Source organism: Pimephales promelas, chromosome 12 (assembly GCF_988280905.1).
Source record: "Pimephales promelas chromosome 12, fPimPro1.hap1.1, whole genome shotgun sequence".
Classification (NCBI taxonomy): Eukaryota; Metazoa; Chordata; class Actinopteri; order Cypriniformes; family Leuciscidae; genus Pimephales; species Pimephales promelas.
In genome coordinates, this window is record NC_142780.1 from 19,064,637 (window position 1) to 19,092,191 (window position 27,555).

General features: G+C 36.7%; 2 protein-coding genes across 2 annotated transcripts; one reads left to right on the forward strand and one right to left on the reverse strand.

Annotated features, from left to right (window-relative positions):
- Positions 1–938: 938 nt before the first annotated feature.
- Positions 939–11,736, forward strand: abhd16a (abhydrolase domain containing 16A, phospholipase). The gene is made up of 20 exons (XM_039679852.2): positions 939–1,095; positions 2,413–2,469; positions 2,588–2,654; positions 4,785–4,871; positions 5,015–5,100; positions 5,189–5,262; positions 6,103–6,210; positions 6,330–6,444; positions 6,877–6,978; positions 7,119–7,182; positions 7,274–7,323; positions 7,436–7,559; positions 7,638–7,742; positions 7,832–7,895; positions 8,335–8,391; positions 8,477–8,539; positions 8,621–8,697; positions 9,324–9,422; positions 10,926–10,972; positions 11,198–11,736. Exons 1-20 carry the CDS (start codon positions 994–996, stop codon positions 11,285–11,287), a joined length of 1,638 nt encoding a protein of 545 aa, XP_039535786.2. The 5' UTR covers positions 939–993; the 3' UTR covers positions 11,288–11,736.
- A 358-nt stretch (positions 11,737–12,094) lies between these two features.
- Positions 12,095–26,706, reverse strand: vars1 (valyl-tRNA synthetase 1). Its single transcript, XM_039679847.2, has 31 exons — positions 26,580–26,706; positions 25,301–25,645; positions 24,761–24,904; positions 24,044–24,251; positions 23,725–23,840; positions 22,832–22,907; positions 22,639–22,739; positions 21,425–21,552; positions 21,035–21,199; positions 20,835–20,916; positions 20,570–20,689; positions 19,714–19,822; positions 19,551–19,639; positions 19,371–19,461; positions 19,140–19,264; positions 18,939–19,042; positions 18,257–18,415; positions 18,078–18,168; positions 17,877–17,982; positions 17,681–17,751; positions 17,033–17,158; positions 16,739–16,843; positions 16,582–16,650; positions 16,397–16,475; positions 15,840–15,967; positions 15,567–15,722; positions 15,209–15,427; positions 14,733–14,844; positions 12,738–12,916; positions 12,283–12,432; positions 12,095–12,193 (listed from the first exon to the last, which is right to left on the reverse strand). Exons 2-31 carry the CDS (start codon positions 25,643–25,645, stop codon positions 12,125–12,127), a joined length of 3,822 nt encoding a protein of 1,273 aa, XP_039535781.2. The 5' UTR covers positions 26,580–26,706; the 3' UTR covers positions 12,095–12,124.
- Between the last annotated feature and the right edge of the window lie 849 nt (positions 26,707–27,555).

Sequence of the window (27,555 nt, forward strand, 5' to 3'; positions counted from 1 at the left end):
CACTTTACACCATAGAGTGCTTGACTGCCTGCCTGCAGTCCACATACAGTATGTCTCCTGTTGAGGATGTGTGGCCCATTATGAAAAGGAGAGAAAGACAATGATGACCACAGACTGTCGAGCAGATGTCTTGTATCAGGCAAGATTGGGCAAAAAACTTAAAAAGTGTAATTAAAATGAAAGGTGAAGTGACACATGCCTCTGTCCTTACGTTTTTCAGTGTGTATAGCCATCAACATTAAAATCTGTTCATATTTACAATTAAGTTTAAAATTAAGTTTGGTGAAAACATTGGAAATGTTTTCTTTGTACTTTTGCCAGTTAAATAACGTTTAAAGAGAATTAACAACTTTATTGCATTTTACAAAACTTCTTTTTTTTATGTGGGGTTAGGCCTATTAACAAAGTATTTGGACCCTATTTTTATGAACTTTTTCTTTTTTTTTCAAGTAACACTATGATGTTTTAGGTATTAATACCTGATGTAGGCTATTATTTGTATTATGCATATAAATGTGCATTGTGTCTTGTAAAGTTACAAATAACTTTAAAAAAAAATTCAATTGATAATCGGTCCTGACTCAAAAATTACAAAATAAAATCATTATTTTGTATTAATAAATGTATGTTTCATACATGTAAGTACTTATAATAAAACATATATATATATATATATATATATATATATATATATATATATATATATATATATATATATATATATATATATATGATTTATGCTTTTTATGCTATTTATGATCACGTTTTATTTATTGATTGCAACATTTTATTATTTGTTTATTTATTTGATTACTATTATGTACTATATATATCCCTCCATAAAACTATTTTTTTATTTCGATGTAAAGAATAATGTTTTGAACACCAGTGTTGAAATATATCGAACTGTGACGTGTAAAGGCGCGTTTTGGCATGCGCTACTGTAGTACCTGTGATCCTCACGCGCCGCCGTAGTTCCTGACCGAGGTGAGAATGGCCGGCTGGATGTGGCTCCGGTGCCTTTTTGGGCCCAATCTGCAGCGGATCCACCGTTCACCGGACCAGACACGAGTCGACGGCAGAACACCCCGCAGGGTAGGACTCTTAATTCCTTCCCCTTCAAACAGACCCGTAGCAATAAAACACTGCCGAGATCAGTCTTGCACGAATGTGCGGAAGTGCATATTGTGTTGTTGGCGGAGTCCTAAATCATAGAGAGCTGCCCATTCAGACAGCAGTTTGAGCATCATATGCAATTTTATTTGATTCAAACGTTTATATTATGCGCCAATGATGTCCTAAACAACTAACCTCAGATAGGCAGCTCACTCGGTTTTAAGACACATTTAGTGACGGAGAGCTGTTTGCTAACTGAATTGAGCCTTGCTCTAATGGTCGACTGACAGGTCGGTCAAACCATCTGTCATGAGCGCAACCACCATAACAACACGGTCACCGTTCATTGACTGCGTTTTATTGTGTTTCTGTTTAGTTTATCAGACGTTAGCCATTATGGGATCGTACTTGCATTAATAATTGATTAATATTGTGTGGTCACCTTTTCTCTTACCCACGTCTTCACAGAAATACTCATTAAAACTGTATGAAAACAATCTGTCTAATCAACACAATCCTTTTAAAAATAGTAACTTCGTGTTGTAACCCTAACCCTAACCCTAACTGTATACAAATTCATTAATTGGCTCTCCGTAAAAAATGATGTAAGAAGCCTTTTCAATTTTTATTATTTAACACGACTATGGTGGCTAACACTTTTATAGATAAACTGAAATTGTTTTTGCAGTTGATTATGTTTATGTAATGTTATTATGTTCATTATGAATTGTTGTTATGTATGTTCGTATGAATTGTTGATAAACGTGTTTGTGTTTTTAATTATTATTTTAACTTACTGTTTTATTTCTGTTTTGAGGCACAATAATACATTAGACAACAACAGTAAAAACACAATATTCATTATGAATATTTCAATAATAATAATAGTGTTGTTGTTGTTTTAACATTTAAATGGTTAGAAAGTTTGACAATTAAATAAAAATATATGAATGATTGTAAGCATCAAATACTGTCTCACTTCAGAATGAAATTTTTTTATAATAATGTAAAAAAAATAATATATGTAAAGAATAAGTCGTTTATGATCGGGAACACTGTTTCCTCCTGAATGGTAGAAAAATGAGAATATCAGTCAAATATTTCATCAAGCATAATAATATTATGATATCATAATTATCATTATCATAATATTATAGAGTCAATCTCTAATACCAAGTGACCATGTTTTATTGTTGTAAAATATCTGTGGTATTGTTATGTGCTAAACACTATTGTCACCATAGCAAACGTTTGTAAAGATACTCATAATAACGGGCATGTCTTTATCTTCTGCAGGGGTGGAATTATCAGCCCAGAGGTTTGGAGAAGCACACAGACAGCATCCTCGGTTGGGTACGAGTTCAATGATGTTTCATGCAGTTTGTGTAGTGAACAAGTGATTTCACTGAATTGATCCACAAGTTTTGTAATGTGAAATTGAATCACTATCCTGTGTCCATGTGTCCTTCAGGCATCAGTGCTGTGGTCTGTGTCATACTACAGTTCTCCACTGCTCCTCTGCTATCTCTACAGGAAAGGTAAAACACAAATACAGCCTCATACAACAGCTTAGTAGAAATAAAGAGGTTCGTAGAAATAAATTGACGTGTACTTCTAAGGTTTCTCATATTCAGTAGAAAGTCTGTTGGAAAATCTATAATTACTTATAGCCAACAAATAAAATTATGAATTATAATATTATTCAATACACCCCACCCAGTAATAAAAAGTGTTTTTATTCATGCTCCAATATGTCTGTCAAAGCTTCCCTCGTTCTTGTTACCCTTTTGTGAATATAATATACACAGTACAGTGCAATTCTACTTGCAGATATTAATGTTATTACACAAGCAGGTGTTGATTGGTTCAGTCTTAACGTCACGCTCAGTCGGTATAATCATATCAAATGAGTCACGGGCTAATGCTCTGACAGCAGTACTCTATGTATTTTTAGCCTGGTTCATTCATAAGTGCTTTCAGTGATGTTCTTCTGCTAAGCAGACCTGAAGAATTCTGATGTTCATGTTGTGAATGAGCTATGCTGTAGTGTATAAACTGAACGAGCTCTTTGCTGACTCACTAGCCGCATTTTACATCATGGCCAAGCCAAGGTAGGATCTTGTTTAGTTAATATTCAAATGGCTGAATCAAAGACGTTAAAATGGTGCATATATACAGTATGAAGTACTGAATAAATTTAATTACTGTATTTTAATGTTGTATCCAGTATGATGTGGTTGTACTATAGTTTGGATAGTCATTTGGATATTGTGCCGTTAAAGGAGTGGATTGTGGTTGGGGATCATGTTGTTCTCTTACAAAAGATAGGCTGGGCCTTACAGAGATGTGGTTGATGGCATTTTCTAATAATTGTGTAATTAAATGACATGGAAATGCTACTAATTGTATTTGTTATAATACATTGATAGTACATTGTAATGTACATTGTGATTTTATAAATGACAGATTATGTCTGCAGATTAGTGTAATACGCTATTGACCACAAATAAAAAGAATCAATAATGCTTTTTTCGGGTGAACGGTTGTTCAGATTTTTGCGCACCCTGCTAAAAATACACCATACCATTCAAAAGATCAGTAAGAATTATTTTATTCTGCATTAAATTGATCAAAAATGACTGTGAAGAGATTTGTTACAATAGATTTCTATTTGAAATAAATGCTTTTTTTTTTTTTTTACTTTTTTTATTCAGCAAATAATATTAATGTATCTGACAACACGACCGTTTTCAACATTGTTAATAAAAATGATCAATGTTGTTTATCCACTGTCCATTAAACATATTTTGCTGGACTGTAACATTTCTACCCCTTTGCGGAACTTTTTAAAAGTTTTTAAAAAGTAAAATCCAAAAAAAATGTAGTCCTAAAGCTGCAGTCTGCAGTTTTTACTCTTTGTCGCCATCTCTGTTCGTAATCTGCAATTGCAGTTATTTGCGGAATTATCAACTTTTACGCGAGATGTAGTTCGACAGCACGGATGAACACAATGTGAGGCTGTCAATCACCGCGCCGGTATGGATACTGGCATTCGGAATCACAGATTATTATTTTTGGAAGTATGACCAACATAAGAATTTTCACCGGAAAATGTCATCTGAACTAGTAAGAAATCCACTTTTGTTCTGGGTTTGACATCGCGCTGATTAAATCTAAAAATTGCTTTTCACGCAAAACCGTTAATTTTTATTGTTAACAACGTCGGCATTGCGTGACTACATGTAATGTCCTTCCGATATGTATCCTTGTATCCGCATGGTCCGGTTGAAGTCTCTTTTTTTCTGCAGCCACTCTGAAGTCCGAACAAAGTCTTTTGCATTTTACAGCGGGTGAATCTGTTGTCACTAGTGATTGTCGTTTGAACCTTTCTGGATCCGTCATTAAACTGAAGTTTAATTATATTAAGTGCTGTGAGAAAAGCCTATAAATCTACAATATTACAGTTTTTACTGTATTTTTAATCAAATAAATGTGCTTTGTTGAGTATGTAACACCTAAAAGGTGGCTTCTCTTTCACTACCTGATCATCCTTGCTGTGCCCTGAATAATATATTTTTTCGAAACGGTGTCAGACTGAATAATTGTAATACCAAGGATCAATATTGTGATGAGTTATTGTGGGCTATTAATAATGATATCTCTTGTAGGGTACATCTGCAGCAGTAAGCTGATTCCTCTCAGTCAGTATGTTGGCACAGCACTGGTCTGTCTGCTGGGAGTGGCCTGTCTGAGAGGTGACACTATATTTTACCTTGTTTATTACTAATGTTTGTTTGCTTAATTACTTAGTGTATATTCATTCACACTGTTGTAAAATAAGATTTATTACAGGGATAAGTTCAATATTATTGTGTTTGTACTGCTGTGCTGCTGTTAGGGTGGGGGCGCTGGAGAAACCCAGAGTACATTCAGTTCTTCAACATACTGGAGGAGACCAGAAAGAACCACACACCTAGCAACAAGGTGACATAAGATCAGTGTCATGGGAACATTCCCATGGAGCTTTGCTTTAATGAGCACATTAAACGGATGTTGATTATGTCCCCTACAGAAAAAACTGGCATGCTTTGACTTCGACTTCAAAAACTGGCCTGTAGATTTCAGCTGGAAAGAAGTTAGTAGTCCGTAAGTAAAGCCTGTCTATATCTCACCAAATAAGAGGAATATCCATCCTCAACCACAGCTCTATTTTTACAGCAGAAGCAAATGTTATCATCTCAGAATAGAGACATTTATTTGTATAATTTGCTTATAAATACAGACTCAAAGCAATGTACCATCCCTTAAAAATGATCACATAGCACTTTTGTAATAATTTTATGCAAACTGCTGGAACTAAAGGTTCATAATTTTCAAATCTACTTTTTTTGGTTATCTGGACACTGGGATAATGGGATGCAAGGAAGAAGACAATGTCTCAAAAGAAGCACTATCAGGAGGCATCAAAAATAGCTTCCTATGGATCTAAAATCTATAATAAATTCCTATATTAATAACAAATGACTAAGAGAGTGGGATCAATACACGATGGAGAAACTTCATGCAATTAGTCCCAAAGTTGGGAGGAGAGGTTTATATCATTTTTTTTAAATCTATGGGTCCAGGTTTTTTATACCTGTTGCCAAAGAGCCATTCCAGGAAGACACAACTTTTTAATATTGGAAATTTTTTCAAAATCCTTTATCCCTAAAGCCTGTTTTATGAGATTGTTCTGGTTTTAACCTTGTTAGAAACCCTTTTTTATTCAGTTTAAACAGATTTTTAAACAAAGTTAAACCCAATATAGTGTTTTTAGCAGAAATCGAATTTTGATATGGTTTACCATACATTTTTCTTGCCCTGAAAATAATTTGAAAATAAACTAACAATGGTCAGACTTTCAGTTTTAGAAGAGTTCGCTTTAATTGGGTGTAACTCTGAGATCAGTGCATGTTTGTAATGGATCTGCACTTCCTCTGACTGCAGGAAGCTGTCCAAAGCTGGCGTGTCTCTGCTACGTCCAGAGCCGAAACACAGAGGAGCAGCAGACGGTGTGCTGAGTTCAGTTCGCACGCTGCCTTGCCACATCTTAAGGTAACAAGCATGTGATTACACACTTGCAGGGATATACTTCATTGTTACTGTTGGTAACTGGTGACCTCTATTCCATATTCATGAGCAGTCATGTTTGAGTCTATGTGTGTTTTGTGCAGTTATCTGATAGCTCACTCTTTCGGGCGGAGGATGCTGTACCCGGGGTCAGTGGGTCTGCTTCAGAAGGCCATGAGGCCCATGTTACAGCAGGGTCAGGCCAGACTCGTAGAAGAGGTAACACCGAAAGATAGCTACAGACTCATTCTACAACACAGTTCATTTAAAAGACCTCAGAAAAACTTCTCGCATTTTAAAATTTGTAATTCCTTAGGTCATGAAAAACCTGGACATTGAATGTTAAATGTGAAATTTAACACATTATTGTCAATGTTGTTTTCCGATCCATTTTTCCATGTTGATAAGAGCATTAAAATTAGAAAAAATAATGGAACACAAAGAATATTTAGAATAGATAAAAATGTGGTTCTGTGATGCGGTTTTTCAGGATTTTTTGATGAATCAAAAGAACAGCATTCATTTCAAATAAAAATCTTTTAATCGATTTATGTATGGTATGCGTATCCAAGACATATGGAAATGTGTTGCTTAAATGTGTGGGAACCCTGAATAAAGGTCATAACCCCATCTCTGCCCTGTTGCGTTCAGTATGACGGTCAGCGGAACAAACTGGTGGCTTGTGATGGGAATGAGATTGACACCATGTTTGTGGACCGGAGGGCAGATGGAGGACCAGCCGGAAAAACACTGGTAAGAATCTGAATGTGAAAAAAGTCAATTTGCCATTACAAGCTTCAGAGAAAGAAAGTGGTATAATTACATAATAAAATAAATTACATAATAATAACATTACCTCAAGCCTCTTTCCAATGCTGATATGATTATCACAGGTGATCTGCTGTGAGGGAAACGCAGGATTCTATGAGGTCGGCTGCATGAATACGCCACTGGAAGGTAAATGTGTTTACCTCACTGTGTCTGTGTTGTATTTTCAACATTCATGCACTAGATGGATGTGAAACTGTTTCCTCTGTTGTTTGTATAGGTGGATACTCAGTGTTGGGCTGGAATCACCCAGGGTTTGGCGGCAGTACAGTAAGTGAACACTCTGTTCCTCACACTGTACACTAAATACATGAAATGGTACTTGTTTGTATGTGTTTTATCCAAAAACCTCAGTGTACTTTTTTCTCTCCTGCTTTTTCAGGGAGTTCCATTTCCTCAAAACGAGGCCAATGCGATGGACGTCGTCATTCAGTTTGCCGTTCACAAACTGGGCTTCCAGTTGAGTGACATTATTGTGTACGCCTGGTCAATAGGGGGCTTCACAGGTAAACATCACAGATCAGACAACAGACAAAATGATTCATTTGTTTTACTGTAATTCTGAATGCTTTGCTCTATTTTAGCCAGTTGGGCTGTGATGTCATACCCAGAGATCCGAGCTTTGGTTCTAGATGCCTCATTTGATGACCTCTTACCCCTTGCGCTGAAGGTCATGCCAGAAAGCTGGAGTGAGTGTTGTACTCTCTTCATCTCTACTCCTCTCTAAAGAGTAACCCAAACAATTCACTGATCAATCTGTTTGTTTCCATTTCCTCAGGACCCTTGGTCACCCATACGGTGAGGCAGTACATGAACCTGAACAATGCTGAACAGCTTTGCAAGTTAGTCATATTTGTTTTTAAGTATTAAAGTCACTATGAAATGAAAGTTGCAACTGTCTTTTCCTCTCTATGTTGATGTTGGCTTCTCGAATAAGAATAAAAATAGGGCGGGACTTAATTTTGTCCATCAGGAATTGAGTGGATCATTGGATGGTTGTGGTTGGCTGGTGATGTCATGTGAGTGACAGGTTGTCCAACCCTCACATCACTAAACACGTCATCAGAGATTAGAAGTCATTATAAGAGGAGTGGAAGTTATTTTGATTAAAGATTATGAGGCCACATGAATTAAAAAAAAAAGAATGTCCTTTATAATAAACTGCAAATATTTTCCTTAAAAAAATTAGAATGGTCCATTTTGATTTCATGGTGACTTTAAATAAATCATGTAAAATGTACAGCCTGAGCTCCCATTTAAATACTTTGGCTCTCATTTCAGGTACCAGGGTCCAGTGTTATTGATCAGAAGAACCAAAGATGAAATCATCACTACCACGTGAGTTTATCCAGGACACAAATAAACACATTCATGCTTGCGGATGCAAACGTGATCTTGACGTGGCCGTATTGTTTTGATACAGGGGTCCAGAAGACATCATGTCCAACAGAGGGAATGACCTTTTACTCAAACTACTCCAGTACAGGTCAGACACTATTCACACAAGCTGCTTAATCTGCCTCCGCTCCTTCAGTTGTGTTCATCTCTCGGTGTCTCTGTCCCTCAGGTATCCTAAGGTCATGACAGATGATGCCATCAGAGCCGTCAGGCAGTGGCTCGCAGCAGGGACACAGATTGAAGGAGGTGTGTTTTTATTGTTATAAATTCATTATTATTATTTTTTTTATCACATTTTATTCAGTTGACAGTTCAGTTTTTATTCATGGTTACATTTTACAGTAATGGTTAACAGAGTGTCTGTTTAATGGGATGGTTTTAATCCAAAAATTTTAATTCTTTCATTTACTCACCCTCAAGTTGATTATGAAGAATATGGGTAACCAAACAGTTGATGGACCCCAATGACTTCCATAGTATTGAGGGGTGAAAAAAAGGGTGAATCGACTGTTTGGTTACCCATATTCTTCAAATATATTTTTGTGTATATTATGATTACAAAAGAAAGACATTCATACATGTCTGGAACAATTTGAGGGTGAGTAAATGACACATTTTTAATTTTTGGGTGAACTATCCTTTAATAGAAACCAGATGATATTTTTCATTCACTTAATTTTTTTATTTTGTACAGTATAAATTTGGTCTAAAATAGTCCTTTGCAAGTGAATAATCATTTGGGGGTCTTGAACATCTTGATTAGAATACTGGCCATAACTGTCTATATCAGTCCCAATTTCTAGGGTTCTTTCTGTGTCCTCTGTTTGATTTGGCTGTATTAAGCAGAATGCCTCTTTTACCCTGTTCCTCAGATTCTGTGTACACCGGCTATGAGGTGGATGATGATTGGTGCTTGTCTGTGCTGCAGTCCTATCAGACAGACCGAGAGACTCCGTTCCCCTGGAGCGTTGGTACGTGCTTCAGATTCATACACAGTAGCCATGCTCACTTCCAGAATTTAAAGGGTTAGTTCACCCAAAAATGAAACAATTACTCACCCTCATGTTGTTTCAACCCCGCAAGACTTTTGTTCATCTTCGGAACACAAATTAAGATATTTTTTTGATGAAATCTGGGAGCCGTCTCGCTCCTTTCATAGGCTTCTAGGCAATGCCGGTCCAGAAAGGTTTGTAAAAACATCATTAAAAAAGTCCAAGTGACTACAGTGGCTCAACCTTAAGTTTATCAAGCGACGAGAATACTTTTTGTGCGCAAAAACAAAACAAAAATAACGACTTTATTCAATTATTAATTTTTTTTTTCTGTGTGGGGCCGCGAGCCTCTGACGCGAGTTCACGAGAGCGTCACGACGCATGCGCGAGATGATGACGGAGATGGTCCTCTATGTATGCCAAGTTCAGACTGTACGATTTTCTAGTAGCCCTACAGCTATCTGTCATGCCACATCAAAGAGCGCCAAAACGCCATTTATTGTTTTTAATTTTGTGATCAAATAGACATAATTGGAAAGATTACACCTTGCTTATTATCGAAAGTAACAAAACACAGCTTGTTATTTGGTGTTAATGGTGGTTAGGCTACAAAACTGAATTTGTTGTGTACTGTACACATAAGACATGAGGTCCATTGAGCCGGACTGGGCGGGGCCGGGGTAGCAGGGGGCGGGGCGTGTTCGGTTCGCACTGAGAGTATTGCGATTCGAATCGTGAGTTCAGTATTGCGGTTTTTCGGTTCGGTTCAAATATCATTACACCCCTACTTTTCACACAGCAAGATTTTGAATCGCCGACAGGTCCAGATATTTAGCATGCCAAATATCTCACGGGCCTCGGCGACTCGTCTGCGATTCTCTCAGATCGCGTCTTTGCTCATTCACACTGCGTGAACGAGCACCGATTTGCCTGTGATTTCGGGCATTTGTCGGTGATCTCTCAAAACCTGTCGGCAAGACAAAATCATAGCTAAAATCAGGCTGCACATGTAGTCTTTAAAATGGTTCTAAAGTGTACCTTTCACACTTTCTCATCAAATGATCGCGTGCGCCATTTTCTCAGTTCTCGCGCATCCATCGTATTTTTGTTTTTCGCACAAAAAGTATTCTCATCGCTTAATAAACTTAATCTCAGTAGTCACTTGGACCATTTTTACTAACCTTTCTGGGCTGGAAGAATGAAATTGCCTAGAAGCCTATGGAGGAGTGATCCAGCTCTCAGATTTCATCAAAAATATCTAAATTTGTGTCCTGAAGATGAACAAAAGTCCTATGGGGTTGGAACAACATGAGCGCGAGTCATTACGGACAGATTTTTTCATTTTTGCGTGAACGAACCCTTTAAATGGGGTGGTGTGCTAGAAACACAGGACATTCAGCAGTGATGTCCATACTATGCCTACAGTTACTGCTTTAAACAATACTGACATTTGACTGTCGGCGATCTGATCTTCTGTTTTAGGTGAAGACATGTCACTCGAGGGCAGAAGACAGCTTGCTCTATTCTTGGTATGTAACAAAAATATCAGAGTATACACCTTGTTTTACTGCATTGTAGTATATTGTAGCTACCCACATTCTTGCACGTGCAATAAGCTCTTAAATACTTTTTTTTTTAAATACTTCATTATCACAGTTCAAACCATAATTGCTGTCTTTATTTTGTTTAAGCTATTAAGGGCTTTTGAGTAAGTTTCTGTTGTAATTAACTGGTCATTTCTTTCTCTCTCTCAGGCACGAAAGTATATGCGAAATTTTGATACGACACACTGCACTCCACTCCCCATTTCCGAGTTCAGGCCTCCCTGGAGACTAGAGAGCTAATGAGAAGGACAGGAAGAGAGCGCTGGAGGCCAGGGGTCAATGGGAATCGCATACCGGTACATTGGAGTCAGTTCCGAGGAACGGCAAAAGGGCGTTTAGAACTAGTCATTCATCTAAATGTGACAGGGTTCCTCGTTTTTGTTCGTTCACATGGTTTGGTCAGAGGCGTTTTAAAATATTGGTTGTGCCATGCCTCCATCGCCGTGGGTATTTAACATGAAAATGAGGGTTGGAAATGTGTCGACACTCAGGCTTGTCGTCACCGTCTGGATGTTTGTTTCTGTTGTGAGACTCAGTGATGGGACTCAAAGATCTCTTGCCTCTTTCTCAGTCTGTTTTTATTTTTATTCTCTATTTTGTGGAGCTCTGTAATTATGAACAAATCGTATCATTAAATGTCATGAATGTTATATTGTATATGAATATTAAATAAAGACAGGGATACTCTTTTTTTTTTGTGGTTGGATTTCTCAAAGTCTTCAAACGTGATTATTTGTTTCACATAAAATAAAAGTTAATTATTGTACTTGAAATAGTTTGATTGTACATTTCTTTAAAATGTAAACATGAGAGAATTCAAATATAAATTAATTTATATTGCATATACACACATTTTAACTTTCTAAATTTATACATATATGAACATATGATCTACAGCTTAACTTTCTATATTAAATTAGACAAATGAGACAATTTTTTGATATTTAATCTAAGGTTGATTTTTATTCAAGCTTCCCCACATTGTTCAGTAGACAGTACTGAGTGACATTAAAGAAAGGAAAGGATCTCAATGTTCATAAACAATCATTTAAAAAAAACAATGATAAATGTGAACGTTTACATCATTTTTCGGAAGTTCTCGATGGCTTCCTTCACTTTCTGCAGTTCTGTTTCATTCTGCCTCAGCTGGAAATGAAATGTAACAGAAAAGACCAGTAGAAAACTAATTTAAGATTATTTTCTCAGACAAATTGCTTCCCCTGCATCCCACTTACCTTCTCAGCATCTGCCTCCTGCACTTTAACAGGAACTTTGTCCTTGTAGTCGTTCTTAGCCATCTTTTCCTTCATCTTTTCCATCTGTTTCCCCAGCTCCGCTTCCTTTGCCGTCAGTTTCGTGACCTCCTTTTCCAAGTCAATCAAACCCTGAGTCGGAGACAAGGATTTCGAAACTGGCATGTTTACAGACACAGAAAGCTCATAATACTCATTAAAATGTGATGCTGTAGGAGGGGGAATTTATGATGCAAAGCCAAACCAGATTATTGGGTGTTGAGCTGATGTTATTTTTGGAGAATCATATTTAAATTCAATTTATCTCCTCATTTCCAGCTGATTAATTGAATTTTCATATTTGAAAGCTGTGGTAAGGATTATGACAACTAGAATAAAACTCCCTTCAGGAGTATAAGTGCAAGCGAAAACACATTCTTGTCGCACAACATTTTTACCTTCAGCATTAGGTGAACAGTGCATTTGTCCGAGGCGATGGCCACCGCACAGCCTTGTGGGATAGCGTTGTCGCCTCCAACGACTGGGTGAATGGTCTGAGAGTAAGACAGTGTCTGGATCTGAAGGCTGTATGTCTGGACCAGAGCCGCAGTATCAGAGTCGATGCACTGCAGGTAACCTGACAGAGATAAAACACAAGACTAAGAGGTACATTTGCGGCTGCTAATAAAATATCACATTGTGATGATAGCATTTATGGTCAGCAGGTTGTGTGTAAACCTCAACCTGTGTATGTGATGTGGTTTTTGTTAAGACTAAGAATGCACCAACTCTCTAGTGATTTTAGAATGAATCTCATGAACTACACAATTGTTTTGCAACATAATTGAAAACTCAAATACACTTCAGTCACAGAAATGTATTTTTGATGGCTTTACACAGTAGAATTTTAACATTTCGGTCCATTTTGACCTAGAAGAGGTACATCTTTTTTTTTTTTTTAATCGATAGTTTTTAGAATGAAGATGACATTTTTAGACATTCATTTTTAGGTTTTAACAAAAAAGGTAAGAAATAAAACCATTTAAACTAAATTGTTTCACCTTTTGTGTTTGGGTCTGTTTTGTCCTGAAAGTGAACTGCGGCTTTACACATAGTAAGATTAGTCTCAAATTATTTATGTAAAATACATTTAGGCTTCTTTCCTCATTTTGTTTATAAACATGCTTGTGTATCCACACACAATAAATCTGAAATTACATTAAAATCACAGGCACAAATTGTCTTAATGTGTTTGTAGAGCAAAAGTTCCTAAACCAAACAGTCTAAATATGGAAAAGGAAGAAGTCCACATTTTACTTTGCTGCCACCTACTGATGATCTATTGCAGCATAAAAAAAAAGAGATTCAAGCAGTTTATCATCATCATTTTTTCATATGAAAGTAAAATTAATACATTTTGTTTTAAAACAGAGTAATATTGATGTTTTGGTGTTTTGTTAAAAAAGAAAATGTAGGTTTCATAAATGTACACTGTTTTGAGCACTATAAGTTTCAAATAAATGTAATTAAATTCAACAATAATATATTCAAATAAAATTTCTCATAAATATTGATAAAAAATATATTGTTTTTTGCATTACAATGTTTTAATTTTTTGTTAACAAAAAGGGGGTAAATTAAGTAATAACCTGGTAAACCCATTATGTTCAAAAAACTAAGTTCTGTGAATTCAGTTACTGATTAGATAAAATATTTAGTTTTATAACATTACTTTCCAACAGGACTATCCAGACATACAGTTTTGCATTAGGAGGGTTAAAACAATTCCATCAAATATATATATATATATATATATATATATATATATATATATATATAGTAAATGAATTAAAAAGATACTAAAAATTTCTATTTCAAATAAATGCTGTTCTTTTGAATTTTCTTTTCATCAAAGAATTCTGCAAATAGAATGATTTCTGATTCTGAAGGATCATGTGACACTGAAAACTGAAAACAGGAGTAATGATGCTGAAAATCCAGCTTTACCATCACAGGAATAAAGTACATTTTAAGATGTATTAAAACAGAAAATCTTTTATATTGTAATAATATTTTAAAATATTACTGTTTTTACTGTATTTTTGATAAAATATATGCCATCTTGGTGAGCATTAGACTTAAATGCTACAAGTTAATTTAGACATAGACAACATTATAATGTACAGTACAACATTTTGACATCTACCAAGATTTTAAAGATTAGATTAAGTGTTAGATGAAGGCAAAGTAATATAACTGTAAAAATAGAGAAATATAGCCAATAAATAGCCAATAGCAAATATTGACTAATATGGGTTAAAAATGAAAAATCAGTCGGATATAGTATATGGCAAAATATTGGATCAGTCACATCAGCAATATTGGTTTGGTGCATCCCTAGCTGAATCTATTCAGTGTGAAATGAGTGTGCAGTGTACTGTGTGATGTCTCACAGTCAGCGCGGGTCTTGGTCAGGTTGTAATCGGCCCGGAGTGATCGGATGGTTCTGACCACAGACATGACAAACTCCATCTGACGGTCGACCTCCTCGCTGTGCCAACAGAACTACAAACAAACAAAACACCGTTCATACTAGAAACCATAAAGGTAGATTGTCGCGAACTGAGGAAGAGCACTGTGCAGGCAACCTATCATATGCTCGCACCGAAAAAGATGAGGTAATATGGTTGGATGTCATCTATTTGACCTTTTATGGCATTTTGCCTGTTAGAAATACATGCACGGTTTTGAAGTTATAATAAGTTGGGGTGGAATTAATTGAATGGCAAAACTCAGCATTTTGTCCACGTACAAAATGTGTCCCTCACCTCACATATCCCAGTTTGGGAAACACTGCACTAAGCCATTTCACGATGTTGGTTGTATTTCTATTCCGTGTATAACCCTAACTTTGGTCACCCCTGCTCACCTGTGAAGGGTCTGGGTAAGGTGTGACACTGATGCTGGGGGGGCTGTCCTGAGCTTGTCTTCTTGGCAACCGCTGGAAGAGCTCTTCAGAAACAAAAGGCATGATAGGAGACAGGAGACAGAGTCCCACCTCCAGACAGGTGTAGAGAGTCTGTCTGCAGATGTCTGCCTGTTTTTGCCCTTGTGAATCTGTCCTGCTCAACACCGGCTTCACACTTTCCTATATGAGCAGAAAAAGAAAAGAAAAAAAAAAACGTCTCAAAGTTAAACTTTTTAACAAACTTTTTAGAAATGTGTGCAGAGACCAAATTAAATATACAAAAGAAGAGGCCAAAAGCAAGTTTGTGTGTATTCATTACCAGATAAACATCACAGAGCTCGTACAGCCAGAAATTGTAAATGGCAGTGGTGATTGTCGGAAAATCGTAGGCCTGGAATCCGTTATCACACAGCGCAACTGCTGCGCTCAGACGGGACAGAATCCAGCGATCAGACACACTTTCACTGCCACACAGCTGAGAGACACAGAATCACGTGATTAGAAATTAACTAAGAGGGAAATAAACCCACAATACACCACAAAGTATATGTTTTTCACAATGTCCTGACTCACCGTCCATCTCTTTACTCACCTGAGCTTTTTGGCAGGGAACAAATCCCTCTCCCAGGGTCCTCATGGCAAACTTCACTGCGTTCCACAGCTTGTTACAGAAATGCCTGTATCCCAGAATCCTGTTCACGTCCAGATTAATGTCTCGGCCTGAGAGAAATAAAAAAAAAAGCAAAGTAATACTTTATCAGGACATGTTTTATTATTATTATTAATTATTATTATTATCATCCACCCAAATGTTCAGAATACCGGTCAACCCCAACAATTGTCTAAATTAAGTTGCATATTCCTCAACAGGTCTTGTGCTGATTTCACTAGTTGACATAGTACTATTTTCTGAAATTATAGGCTAGCTATAATATAGAGCGGTTACGATGTAATACACTGTAAATAGCCTTCTAGTTTTGTTTATTTAGAATTCATTTAGCCGGACAAGGCTACCAAATATTGCGCAGCTAATTAATCTAACGTTTTTTTTCCGGGTGCATATCGGGCCTTATGATAATATTTGTACTTTTTGCGTACTACAATAACTGACAGGTCAATGTAGATATGATTTCAATATTTCTTTTTTACCTTGACCGGTATAAGCACATAGAGCAAATCTGAGCGCGTCAGTCCCACATTCTGGAATTCCACTGGGATAGTCGGATTTCTAGAAAGCAAACACATACACAAACAGAATGTAATAGAAAAACATAGCAACAGCTAAAAGGTACAATAACAAGAGATTACAGGAGCTCATAGAAAACTGGTTATACCTGTCCCTGTTTGGCCTTCTCAATCTCCAGAGGGTCTAGATTACTGTCTATTAGTTGAGAGTGAAGACCCTACACACACACAAACTCAAATTCATTTTGTGCAACGATGCCTTGTGTAGCCACATGGCGTTAATGCAAGAGTCAGTAGTTTAGCTACCTCCAGTGAAATGCCAGTGATGACGTCCAGAGGGTCGATGACGTTACCAAGAGACTTGCTCATTTTCCTGCCATGGGCGTCTCGTACCACTGCATGCAGGTACACCTGAAAGAACACACCAGATTTACACCACAAGTTACACTAGCTTTGAACTGGACTATTTGGACTATTTAACAGTCTGTTAGACACTCATTTTTAAATTCTGCTAGTCCAGAAGCTCCAAATATAAAATATACTATATACTAATATATATATATATATATATACACACATTAAAAGACACAACAAACCCACCTCTTTGAAAGGTAGTTTTCCAGTAAGTTTGAGGCCCATCATGACCATACGAGCCACCCAGAAGAATAGGATATCATGGCCCGTCTCTAACAGTGTTCCTGGGTAAAAGACTCTCAGGTCCTCTGACTAACACACAAATATCGCAAAATTACTAAATCACTAAATCAATTGTATTAAAAACTATTTTTGCAGAGAACCAAGGACAAAGAACCCAGACTTTCTCTATAACACTTTATAATAACTTTCAATGAAAACATGAATTGACATAACTGCATTATTAAATGCATATACAGTCATAATATAGAAATAGAAATAAAATTAGAATATTTCATGCTTTATACACATATAATATAAAAACAAAAATAGGAAGTAAATTAAATTCAATAATACAAAATAAAACTTTTTTTATTACATATATTTAAAAAAATATATTTTTTAATACAATTAAAAAATAAATCTGCTATTATACAAGTAATATAAAAATAAAATAAAATAAAACAAAAATATTATAATATAAAATAATGAAAACAACAATACAATCGATCAATAAATGAATAAACATCTGGTTAGACCAGCAAAGATCAGCCGTACACATTAGTTTACACTAAATATTGCCACTACAGTCTTGTGTGTGTGTGTGTATCTGACCTCATTGGGCCAGCCAAAGATGGAGAAGGGGAAGATCCCTGAGGAGAACCAAGTGTCCAACACATCCTCATCTGAAACACAAACAGACAGAAAGAAAGATGCTTTATTGATGCCAGAGGGTAAAAACTGACATGAACAAAACAGGAGGATAAAATGACTCAGTGGTAATGAGAGCAAGTGTTTGTTTGATTCGCACCCTGGCGTAGAGAGATTTTGTCTGCAGTGACATTGAAGCGTTTGGCAGCTTTTTCTCTGGCTTCCTCCTCAGATCTCCCGCTGACCCAATAATGTCCATCCACATCCTAAAATCGTGCAACAACACAGTATCTTAATTCCCAGCATCCTTGTGTATCCACAGCACATACAGCAGGCTGCATTTTCCTGTGTCTCAGCTCACCTCGCCTGGTTTGACTGCAGAATCATTCACGGTCACAAAGTACGCTGGTATCCGGTGGCCCCACCACAACTGCCGTGAGATGCACCAGTCCCTGATACCCAAAAACTGTTAAGACACACACACACACACACACATAGTGGCTCCAGCAGAAAACGTCTGAGTTGAAATAGATGGGTCACCTGATGTTGTCCATCCAGTTGAACCAGGTTTTGAGGTGGTGGTCAGGGATGATCTTAAGCTCTCCATTTCTGACGGCATCTGCAGCCTGCTTTCCCATCTCTCTGCAATCCACGTACCACTGAGGCTTCAGCAGAGGCTCCACTATGTCCTTAGAACGGCTGAGAAACACAAAACACTCGTCAATTGCTTTGCGCATGTAAACATAAGAGCTTTAATGGAATTCAGTCACTATGAAATCAAAATGAACAAATAATTCTTTTTTATGTAATATTGCATTGCTTTTAAATGATTTATCTGTGTGCATCATTTATTTATTTATTTTTTATTCATGTGCCCTCATAATTTTTAAATCATGATAACTTCCCCTTCCTCTTGCAACAACACCTTTACTCTTCTCTAATGGTGTGTTTTATGAGGTTCACATCTGGTGATAGACAACATGTTTAGTTTTCACTGGCAGTGAAAGTTAGCAAGTTCCTTTAAATATGTAATTGATTTCTTATAAATCATTGCAAACAAAGTTTTGCGAACTGTATGACACTTTCTGCAAATGTAAGTCAATCATTTCTGATTTTTGCATTGATTTTTCCCTGCTTTACACAACCTTATCAGACCAGACCAGCAATCTATCAGCTGAAAACAACAGAAAGTAAAGGAGTCAAGTGGAAGTTAGTGTCTAACCTGCAGACGGGCACCACCATCGGATTGTCTTTGACCTCCTTAAACTGGCCTCTATCTTTCAGAGCCTGGAGCACAGTTTTCCTCGCCTCAAAGCGCTTCACCCCCTAAAACACCAGAGAACAATTTGTCAATCTTCCAAAATAAAATTATCTATAGCTGATGTGAAGAGGGTCAAAGATATCACAACGCGTGTGTGCCTACCAGGAATGGAGGAGGAACATTGATTAGTAGACCATTTTCATCGAGGATGTTGATGAAGGGTAGTTTGTGTCTCTCTCCCACCTCATAATCATTATGGTCATGAGCAGGAGTGATCTTCACAGCACCTGTACAACAACACTTCACTGTAAACTGCACACGGACCCAGAAGACGGCAGCGTGAAAGACAAACTTAAAGAAAACATACGTTTTTATCCTTGTAACATGTATTACCTGTTCCAAAGTTCATATCAACAAAGTCATCAAACACGATGGGCATCTTTCGGTCACAGAATGGGTGAACGACCATCTTTCCTTTGAGATGCTGAATAGTAAAGAGTTCATTTAACTCAAGCACATTCTCAAGACCATTTCTCAAACACCAGAGTTATGAAAAGGAAACGATGGCATCACCTGATATCTGGGGTCATTAGGATGGACGGCCACAGCTGTGTCTCCAAGCATGGTCTCAATACGTGTGGTGGCCACTACCACCTCCTCATCTGCAGGAGAACATTACATTTTATAAATGTCTTGTCTGTACTTCTAACCTCATTTCGTCTGACACAACCCTCACCTGATCCTTCAATCTTGTAAGAGAAAGACACCAGCACGCCAAACTCGACTTTTTCCTTATAGCCCGGCACAGGAAGAAGAGTTCGCCCTGTCAGCTCCTTTTTATCGACCTAGAACACAACATTCATCAGGTGACCTCAGAAAACAGAGACTGTTAGTGAAGATGTAACTTCTGTCATCTGCTACTTCCCGACATAAATTAATTTAAACTGTAAAAAAAAAAATATATATATGGATATATTTTCCAAGTTTAAAAGAATTTAAAACTCAGTTTTAAGAAAGTTATTAAAAAAATTTAAAATTGGTTGCGGTCACTGCATTTATTTGATCAAAAATACAGCTAAACAGTAATATTGTGAATGGTATTAAAATAACTTTTCTTTTCATATAATTTAAAAATACTATTTATTCCTATGATTGACTGAATTAAGCATTATAACTCATCTTCAGTGTCACATGATTCTTCAGAAATCATTGTATGACAATGAAGAAACATTTATTATTATTATCAATGTAGAAAACAGTTATGCAACTTAACATTTTTGTAGAATAAAAGTCTTTACTGTCACTTTTGATTTTATTATTTCAGAAACTTTCATTTTTAGTTTTTTTCAATAACCATGCATAAACATTATTCTCTCAAAAACGTACATACATATTGCTCACATATTATGGTAGCCCTGTTTGTGCTAAATAAAGTGTAATTACACCTTTGCCATGTTAATAGGCAACAGAAAAAAGTACAAATCTAAGGGCATGTCCAAACATCTCAAGGATCCCAAAAACATCTTAAGACCCCAGAGGGTTAATAGTATTCATTAAAACAATTCTTGACCCCACATATGATATGAATGTACCTCTATGTCAGAGATGGCAGAGTTGAGGGTGCAGGACCAGTTGACGAGTCTCTTACTCCTATAAATCACACCTTCCTCATGCATACGTATAAATGCCTCCTGGACCGCAAATGATAGTTTCTGCAAGCAGACAGTCTTACACAATTAAAAACGATGATCCATTATCAATTAACAACACTTTAAAGCTTAGTAATGACAAGCTTTTTAAAAAGAATTTTTGGCTGTCATTTAACACCTGGGTTGGGTTTTTGTGCATTGTACTCACAGTATCCATGGTAAAACAAGCTCTGTCCCAGTCCAGAGAGGAGCCCAGCTTCTTCAGCTGATGATAGATGCGATCTCCCTTTCTGTTCGACACCAAAATGAAGAGAAATTTGTTCATATAATGTAAGTTAAATCAATAATTTAATGATCTTTGCATTATCCATCCTCATTCCGGAATTCTCCTCAACCTCACACACTCACTCGTTCTTCCACTTCCAGACCTCCTGGATGAACTTCTCTCTCCCGAGATCATGTCTGGTCATCTTTCGCTCTCTCATCAGTTTCTTCTCCACCACCACCTGTGTGGCGATACCAGCGTGATCACAGCCGGGATTCCACAGAGTGGTCTCTCCTCTCATCCTGTGCCTGCATTCCCACATTAAAGCAAACAAGCAAGCAAACATCTCATTATTTCTTACACATGATGTCATAGGCTTCATGTAGTAAATTACCGCCATCCAAACTAACAATCAGCCACAAAGTGTCTTGTATATGCTTGTCTAATTTTCTTAATACAGTTAATAAAGCATAAAATATATATAATGGCTAACAACATTAAATTAATTATATTTAACAATTATAACCGGTTACCATCTAGTCAGCGAGTCCTGAATTGCATTGGTCAAGGCGTGACCAAGGTGGAGGGATCCAGTCACATTAGGTGGAGGAATACACATCATGAACACGCCACGTGGGTTTGGCTCACTTACATTCTTTCTCTGGATAATAAACAGTTGAAATATCATTTAATGAATATACACTATCGTTCAAAAGTTTAGGGTTGGTAAGATCTTTACATTTTTGGAAAGAAATCTCTTATGCTCACCATGGTCACATTTATTTGATCAAAAATACAGTAAAAAAAACCTGTAATATTGTGAAATATAACTACAATTTAAAATAACTGTTTTCCATTTTAATGTATTTTCAAATGTAATTTATTCCTGTGATGTAAAAGCTGAGTTTTCAACATCATCATTACTCATTAGTCACATTTCCTTCGGAATTCATTCGAATATGCTGTCACGGTTCGGTACAGTTCGTTTCATTTTCGATACAGCAAAAGGAAAGAAATGCCAGAGAAACAAATTTAATTTAAATTGTATTTTTATTAAAACTGACATCATAAAGTATGTGTGTTTTTTGTTTTTTTTACTTTGAGCAATGATGGAGCTATATTTGACTTTTCTTAAGAGCATATAAAACAAAACAGCTGCTTGGACAAAATTAAATGTAATATTGTAGTAGTTATAAATAAAGGTTTACTTTAGTTCAGATTAACATTTGAGAGCAGCAATTGTATTCATGACTAAACCGACATAAACCGACTTGATGTTACTTGAAAGCATTATGGCCTACTATTCCTGCCAAACTCCCATGGTTACAGTTAGTAGTGTTACTATAGTAAATCCATGGTTTACTGGATTTGGCTGTGTAGAAACAGTGCTGCTTGATTAAGATCGGCTCGCGCTGCGCTGGTCCAAACTGATAAGGTCCGTCAACCACTTACCACACAATAACGAGTAGCTCAGTTTTGTTCTGCTTACATTACATTTGCCATTTGATGTTGGGCAATGTTGTGGACACGCCAGTGTCTCTTAGATTATGAGCGCGCTTGCCACGTGCCTACATTTGAAATAATGAAATTTTGGTCGGCAGGAAAAATGGTCCAACGAAACGTTCGGTTGAAAAATGCGTACCAAAAACCGAATCAAAAGCCTCATAGCGAACAGTTCAATATGAATCTGTGTATAATTACACCCCTAATTAGAGCATAAAAACACATTATGATTTTCATGTCATACCCCATATTCAGGCTTGAAAAATCCCTGTTTTTCCCACCAGGAGTACCAGGCCGCTTCTACATACTGAGGACTGTAAGAATCAGGCAGAGGACTCAGGACATCTGAAACACACAAAGAGAAACACATAAATGATTAGATGGGTGCATGGCAAATCTAAAAAACACAATTCCTGCTAACGGAAGCAAAAGCACACCTTTTTTCTCTCCAGAAGGCGTGGGTATGTTGTAGCTTATCACACCCAGTTCCTTCTTCTCCGGTTTGGCCTTTTTCTATTGGAGGGGATGGAAGAATAGACAAAATGGCAAGTTCTGCATTCTGCATTCTTTCTATTTCTGCTTGTGTGAATAGGTGTGTTTCCATTACAGATTTACGCAAAACTTTTGCATTTTTTTTCTAAATGTTGATAAAGAATATTGCGAAATGACGGCGTTTCCATTAACTGATGTAAAGCGACTAAAACGTCTTTTCTTCCTCTTGCGATAAGTCATTCCAAAAATCATGGCAATGGACATTGGTAGGTTTATAGCCTATATCACAGCCACTACACTAGACATTATTATTATTAATGGAGGAGAGGTGGTGTGTTATTCAAGCATTAATGGCAGGGAAAGTTAACTCGTAATTGCAAAAACGAAAAATGAACGCTGGTTGTATTTTTACAACGCAAGGTTGAACACGAACATTTTAATTTGAACTGTTTACACCAAATGCAGCACAAAAAATGTTTGATTTTTGTTTATTCAGATTTTTGTTTATGGCTTTTTGCTCCTTTATTAAACGCTTCAAATATTCACAAATTTATATGAAAAAAAAAGTTAGATATTACTGGTTTTCTAAGGACCCCAAATACACCGCATCTTCTAAGTCAGGTGGTCATTATTTTTTAAGGTGACTGTAAATGCCCAAACACTTATATGTGTACTGTACTTATATGTATATGTGTATATGTGTATGTATACACTGTTTATTATGCAATAAACAAGGGTTTTTGTGAAATTGACGCAACTCAATTTGCCCAATATGAAGGGTAATGGAAACGCTGCTAATGTCAATAAGAGAATAATATGCTGAGATTCATCGCTTTACCTCAGTCTGAGGCTGCATCTTCTTCTTCTCCTCAATCTCTTTCTTTTGTTGAAACTTCTCCAACTTTTCTCGCTTCTTGGCCTCTTTCTTCAGCTGAGCCTCTGTCTTAGGAGGACCTGAGAATCACAGGAACAAGAGGACAAACTAATTATTATGGGGCAACTTAGACTTCTAAAATGCTTTCAGTCTCTGATAAGACTAAAGTCTATCTGAAAGATCATGTGAGCTGTTTTAATGGTCTTAAAATATACCTCAAAACGCTATGACACATTTCTAAAGTAATTAAAAAGCAACAACTTCCAAATACACAAATCCTTACCATTACTAGCTGTGTTGTCTGGCGTAGCAGCGTCAGAAGCAGCAGTTGATGTGGCATTGGCGGCAGCGCTGGGTTTGGGGGTCACGGGCACCATTTTCTCACACAGTGAGATTTTACCCAACACCTTCAGGAATTGTGGCTGGTTCACACATGTATTAAACCATCTGGTCACATTCACCAAGGACTTCCTGTCTGAAGGCTCCAATGCCTTAAATAAAAGTACTATTATGAGGAATCGATTACAGCAACTGAAAGTTGAAGCAGTTCAACCAAAAATCATTTTCATTCAAAACATGTACCAATGTTGTTTAAGTTAAAAAATAAAAGCTTATTAAAATTTTTTTTTTATAAATACCATACATAAATGGCATTTTACATAAGTAAATAACACCTATCCGTATGACTTACTTTCTTCTTGAAGTACAAGATATCTTGAAAAAATATTATTTTTTTTTATCCACACTATGAGAGCCAATGGCATTCAACGTTGTTTTTGGACCCCACTGACTTTCATTGTATGAATAAAAACAGCTGAAACATTCTTCAAAATATCTTCTATGATGTTCCACAGAAGTCATGTACGGAGCAACACAAAGGTGAGTAAATTATAACAGATTTTTTTATTTTTTATTATCCCTTATATTAATACAAGCCGTCATGATAAAACAGTTCAACACATGATAAAACAATGGTTTAAGATTACAGATGTGCACTCACATATTTGAATGGCAGCAGTGCTGCCATAGCAACAGCCATATCAGCCAGAGTCACACCCTCTCCTACCAGGAATGTCCGCGGTGCTAGAGCCTCATCTAGAGCTTTGAGAACACGAAGTAGCTCTGCTCTGGAACTCTGCAGAAGCTAAAATGTCAAATTTAAGTTAGTGCAGCTTCTCAACCAGGAACAGTTTAGAAAAATAAAAATACAGGGGCAGTCATGCCCTAATTTTAAGAGAAGGTTGCAGGTTAAATTCTCAATACCGGCAGGAAAGATTCTTGAGCAAGGCACCTAACCCCCAATCACTCCCCGGGCACCACAGCAAAATAGCTGCTCCCGGTGTGTGTGCCCACAGTTTGCAGTGTGTTTATGTCTGTGTGTGTTCACTATTCCCAATGTGTGGATGGGGTTAAATACAGTGGGCAAATTAAAGTATGTCTCTTTCACTTACAGACCCGTACACTCAGTGATGCATATCAATCAACACACGACATACACAGACAGTCATACCATCAAGGCACACACAAAAGACATACACACCTTCTTATCAACTCCCATGATCCCCAGCAGAGGGAATGCCACAGAGCAGGCCACAGGCATCAGCTCGTTCTCAGCAAAGCTCAGCCATTGCCACACCTGACTTTCCTGCTTCTTATCGCAGCCTGTCCGTTTCCCCGCTGCTGCCAGGTACCAGCTCACAGCATTGGCTCCGGTGAGCACCGTGCCGCCCGCACCCTCTAAGACCAGTGCAGGACGAGACCTGCTCACCTCAGCCGGTGGGTCCTCATGGACTATTCGTGGAGGAGATCGGCAGAATTCAGCAGCGATTAAGGGTAACAAACTCCTGAAGTCATCAGGGTGCGAAGAGATGTAAAGAGTGTCCATCTGACAGGGAGATATGGGTCATGTCAATTAACAATTTACAAAACGAGTGAATAATGTCTATCTCTTTAAGTTTAATTTAAAATTGTACTTAATATCTGCAGTTTTGAGGACGCCACAATGACTATTATTAAACTTTAAATGATAGAAATGTAATTGAAAACCTAATATCGTTTACGCTTCAATACACAAATAAAAGCAAAAGTGTCAGACTCAGTTTTCAATATTCTAGGTCAATAAATAACACGTTTAAAATATTAATATGTAGAGTAATTGAATATCAACTACTTTTCTTATATAGACCATATTACAAGATGTAAACAACACTGGTCCAGAAGCACTTCCTGTTTCAGTTTTTCAACACTACATAAAAGCTGGGATAAAATACTACCAACAGAACATTTAAAACTGAATCAAAAAGTTAAACAAACATCTTTATGATGTTTTCTTTACATGTGAAATTAAGAAAACAGTTACAAACTGAAACAGGAAGTGTTTCTGGACCAGTGTGGTTTACATCTTGTAAAATGGTCTAACTTCTGTGAGTTTCGTTTTACATTTATGTAAACTGTTCAAAAGACAAACTGAACTTGACAGTATTAGTAGCTATCAGATTCAGAATGTGATCTCACTGATTTAAGATTTCCTTAAATACTTTTATTCATTTCAAGATCGCAATGGACTATTTTACTCAGTAACCTTCTTGCATTTACATAACAATGTAATGCTTCAATAATAACTTCGAGAGATTTGAAGTCTAAAGATAGACCGGCTAATTGGCTAACTTAAACGCATGATCTGTTTATTTCAGCGGAGATATGACTACTCAAGTCAAGAAATCACTATAAGACATGCACACTTTTAGATTTATTGATCAGCACATATACGCTAGCATCTGTATTTGTTAAAGTCTTACTGGAGATCATGAATAACTCACCTGTAGACAGCAGTGGGGAAACGTCAGCCTAAATCCAGCATGCACAGACTCCAGCGTTTCACTAGGCGCTGCCGTAAAGTGATATTAACCGTCGTAAAGCGCATCCGTCTGACGCAATAAACGGTAATCTACGGTAATAACATGAAACAGTAAACGTTATGATGCAAGCCACTGAAAAATGTAGAACTGATTTCTGAGCAGTTTACGAATTAAATTATAGATTTTTTATGAATAGCCTATAAAATATATTTTTTTGTCACTTAAGTGTAATGTTGCCCGTGAAAGACATTATATAAGAATTATAAGAATATGCAAATAATGTATTGAAAATATTTTTAACTGTTTAGTTTTGATATTCAGATTTTCTATTCACAAATGTTTTTATTTCTCTATCCTAAGGTTTTTGTATTAATACGTTAATTTAAATCAGGGGTTTTCAAACTGGGCTCCAAGGACCTTCAAGGGGCCACAGGAGAGTTAGTTAAAAAAAATTAAAAAATCAAAATAAGATTTAAATAAATACATGAGTACTGTAAATAAAACAGATATTTTCCAAATAATGTTTTAGTCAAAGGCTATAGGCTATATAAAATTCATTTCACAGTATTCGAGAATGTAGATAGGTAGGCAATACCTTTTATTTTTTTTTAAATGGGGTCCCTCACAAGAGGTGGATGGTCATATTTGGGCTCTATGGCAGAAAAACCCTTGACTTAAATAACCAAGATTGAAAAATGTATGTTTATAGTTAAATGTGCTATTTGCCACAATGTGTGTACATTAAGATTAGGCATATATGTATTTCTTTTTTCATCACTTCATAAAAGTTCCACTTTATAACTGATCATTATAAAGCATTATGTACAGCCAGGGGCTATTCTGACATTAGTACAAGTGATGATGGTAAATTAAAAACAATTCTTATTCAGATTCCAGATACAGATTACCTTGAAGAAGGTCTTATACGTAGATTGGC

Excerpts from the sequence above, each read along its gene's own strand:
- abhd16a (XM_039679852.2), top strand. The coding sequence starts at position 994 with ATGGCCGGCTGGATGTGGCTCCGGTGCCTTTTTGGGCCCAATCTGCAG. Across the intron at positions 2,655-4,784 it reads CTGCTATCTCTACAGGAAAG|GGTACATCTGCAGCAGTAAG; the intron begins GTAAAACACAAA and ends TATCTCTTGTAG. Across the intron at positions 8,540-8,620 it reads CTCAAACTACTCCAGTACAG|GTATCCTAAGGTCATGACAG; the intron begins GTCAGACACTAT and ends TCTGTCCCTCAG.
- vars1 (XM_039679847.2), bottom strand. The coding sequence starts at position 25,645 with ATGGACACTCTTTACATCTCTTCGCACCCTGATGACTTCAGGAGTTTG. Across the intron at positions 20,690-20,834 it reads CTTGTTTTACCATGGATACT|AAACTATCATTTGCGGTCCA; the intron begins GTGAGTACAATG and ends GTCTGCTTGCAG. Across the intron at positions 19,462-19,550 it reads CTAATGACCCCAGATATCAG|CATCTCAAAGGAAAGATGGT; the intron begins GTGATGCCATCG and ends TTTACTATTCAG.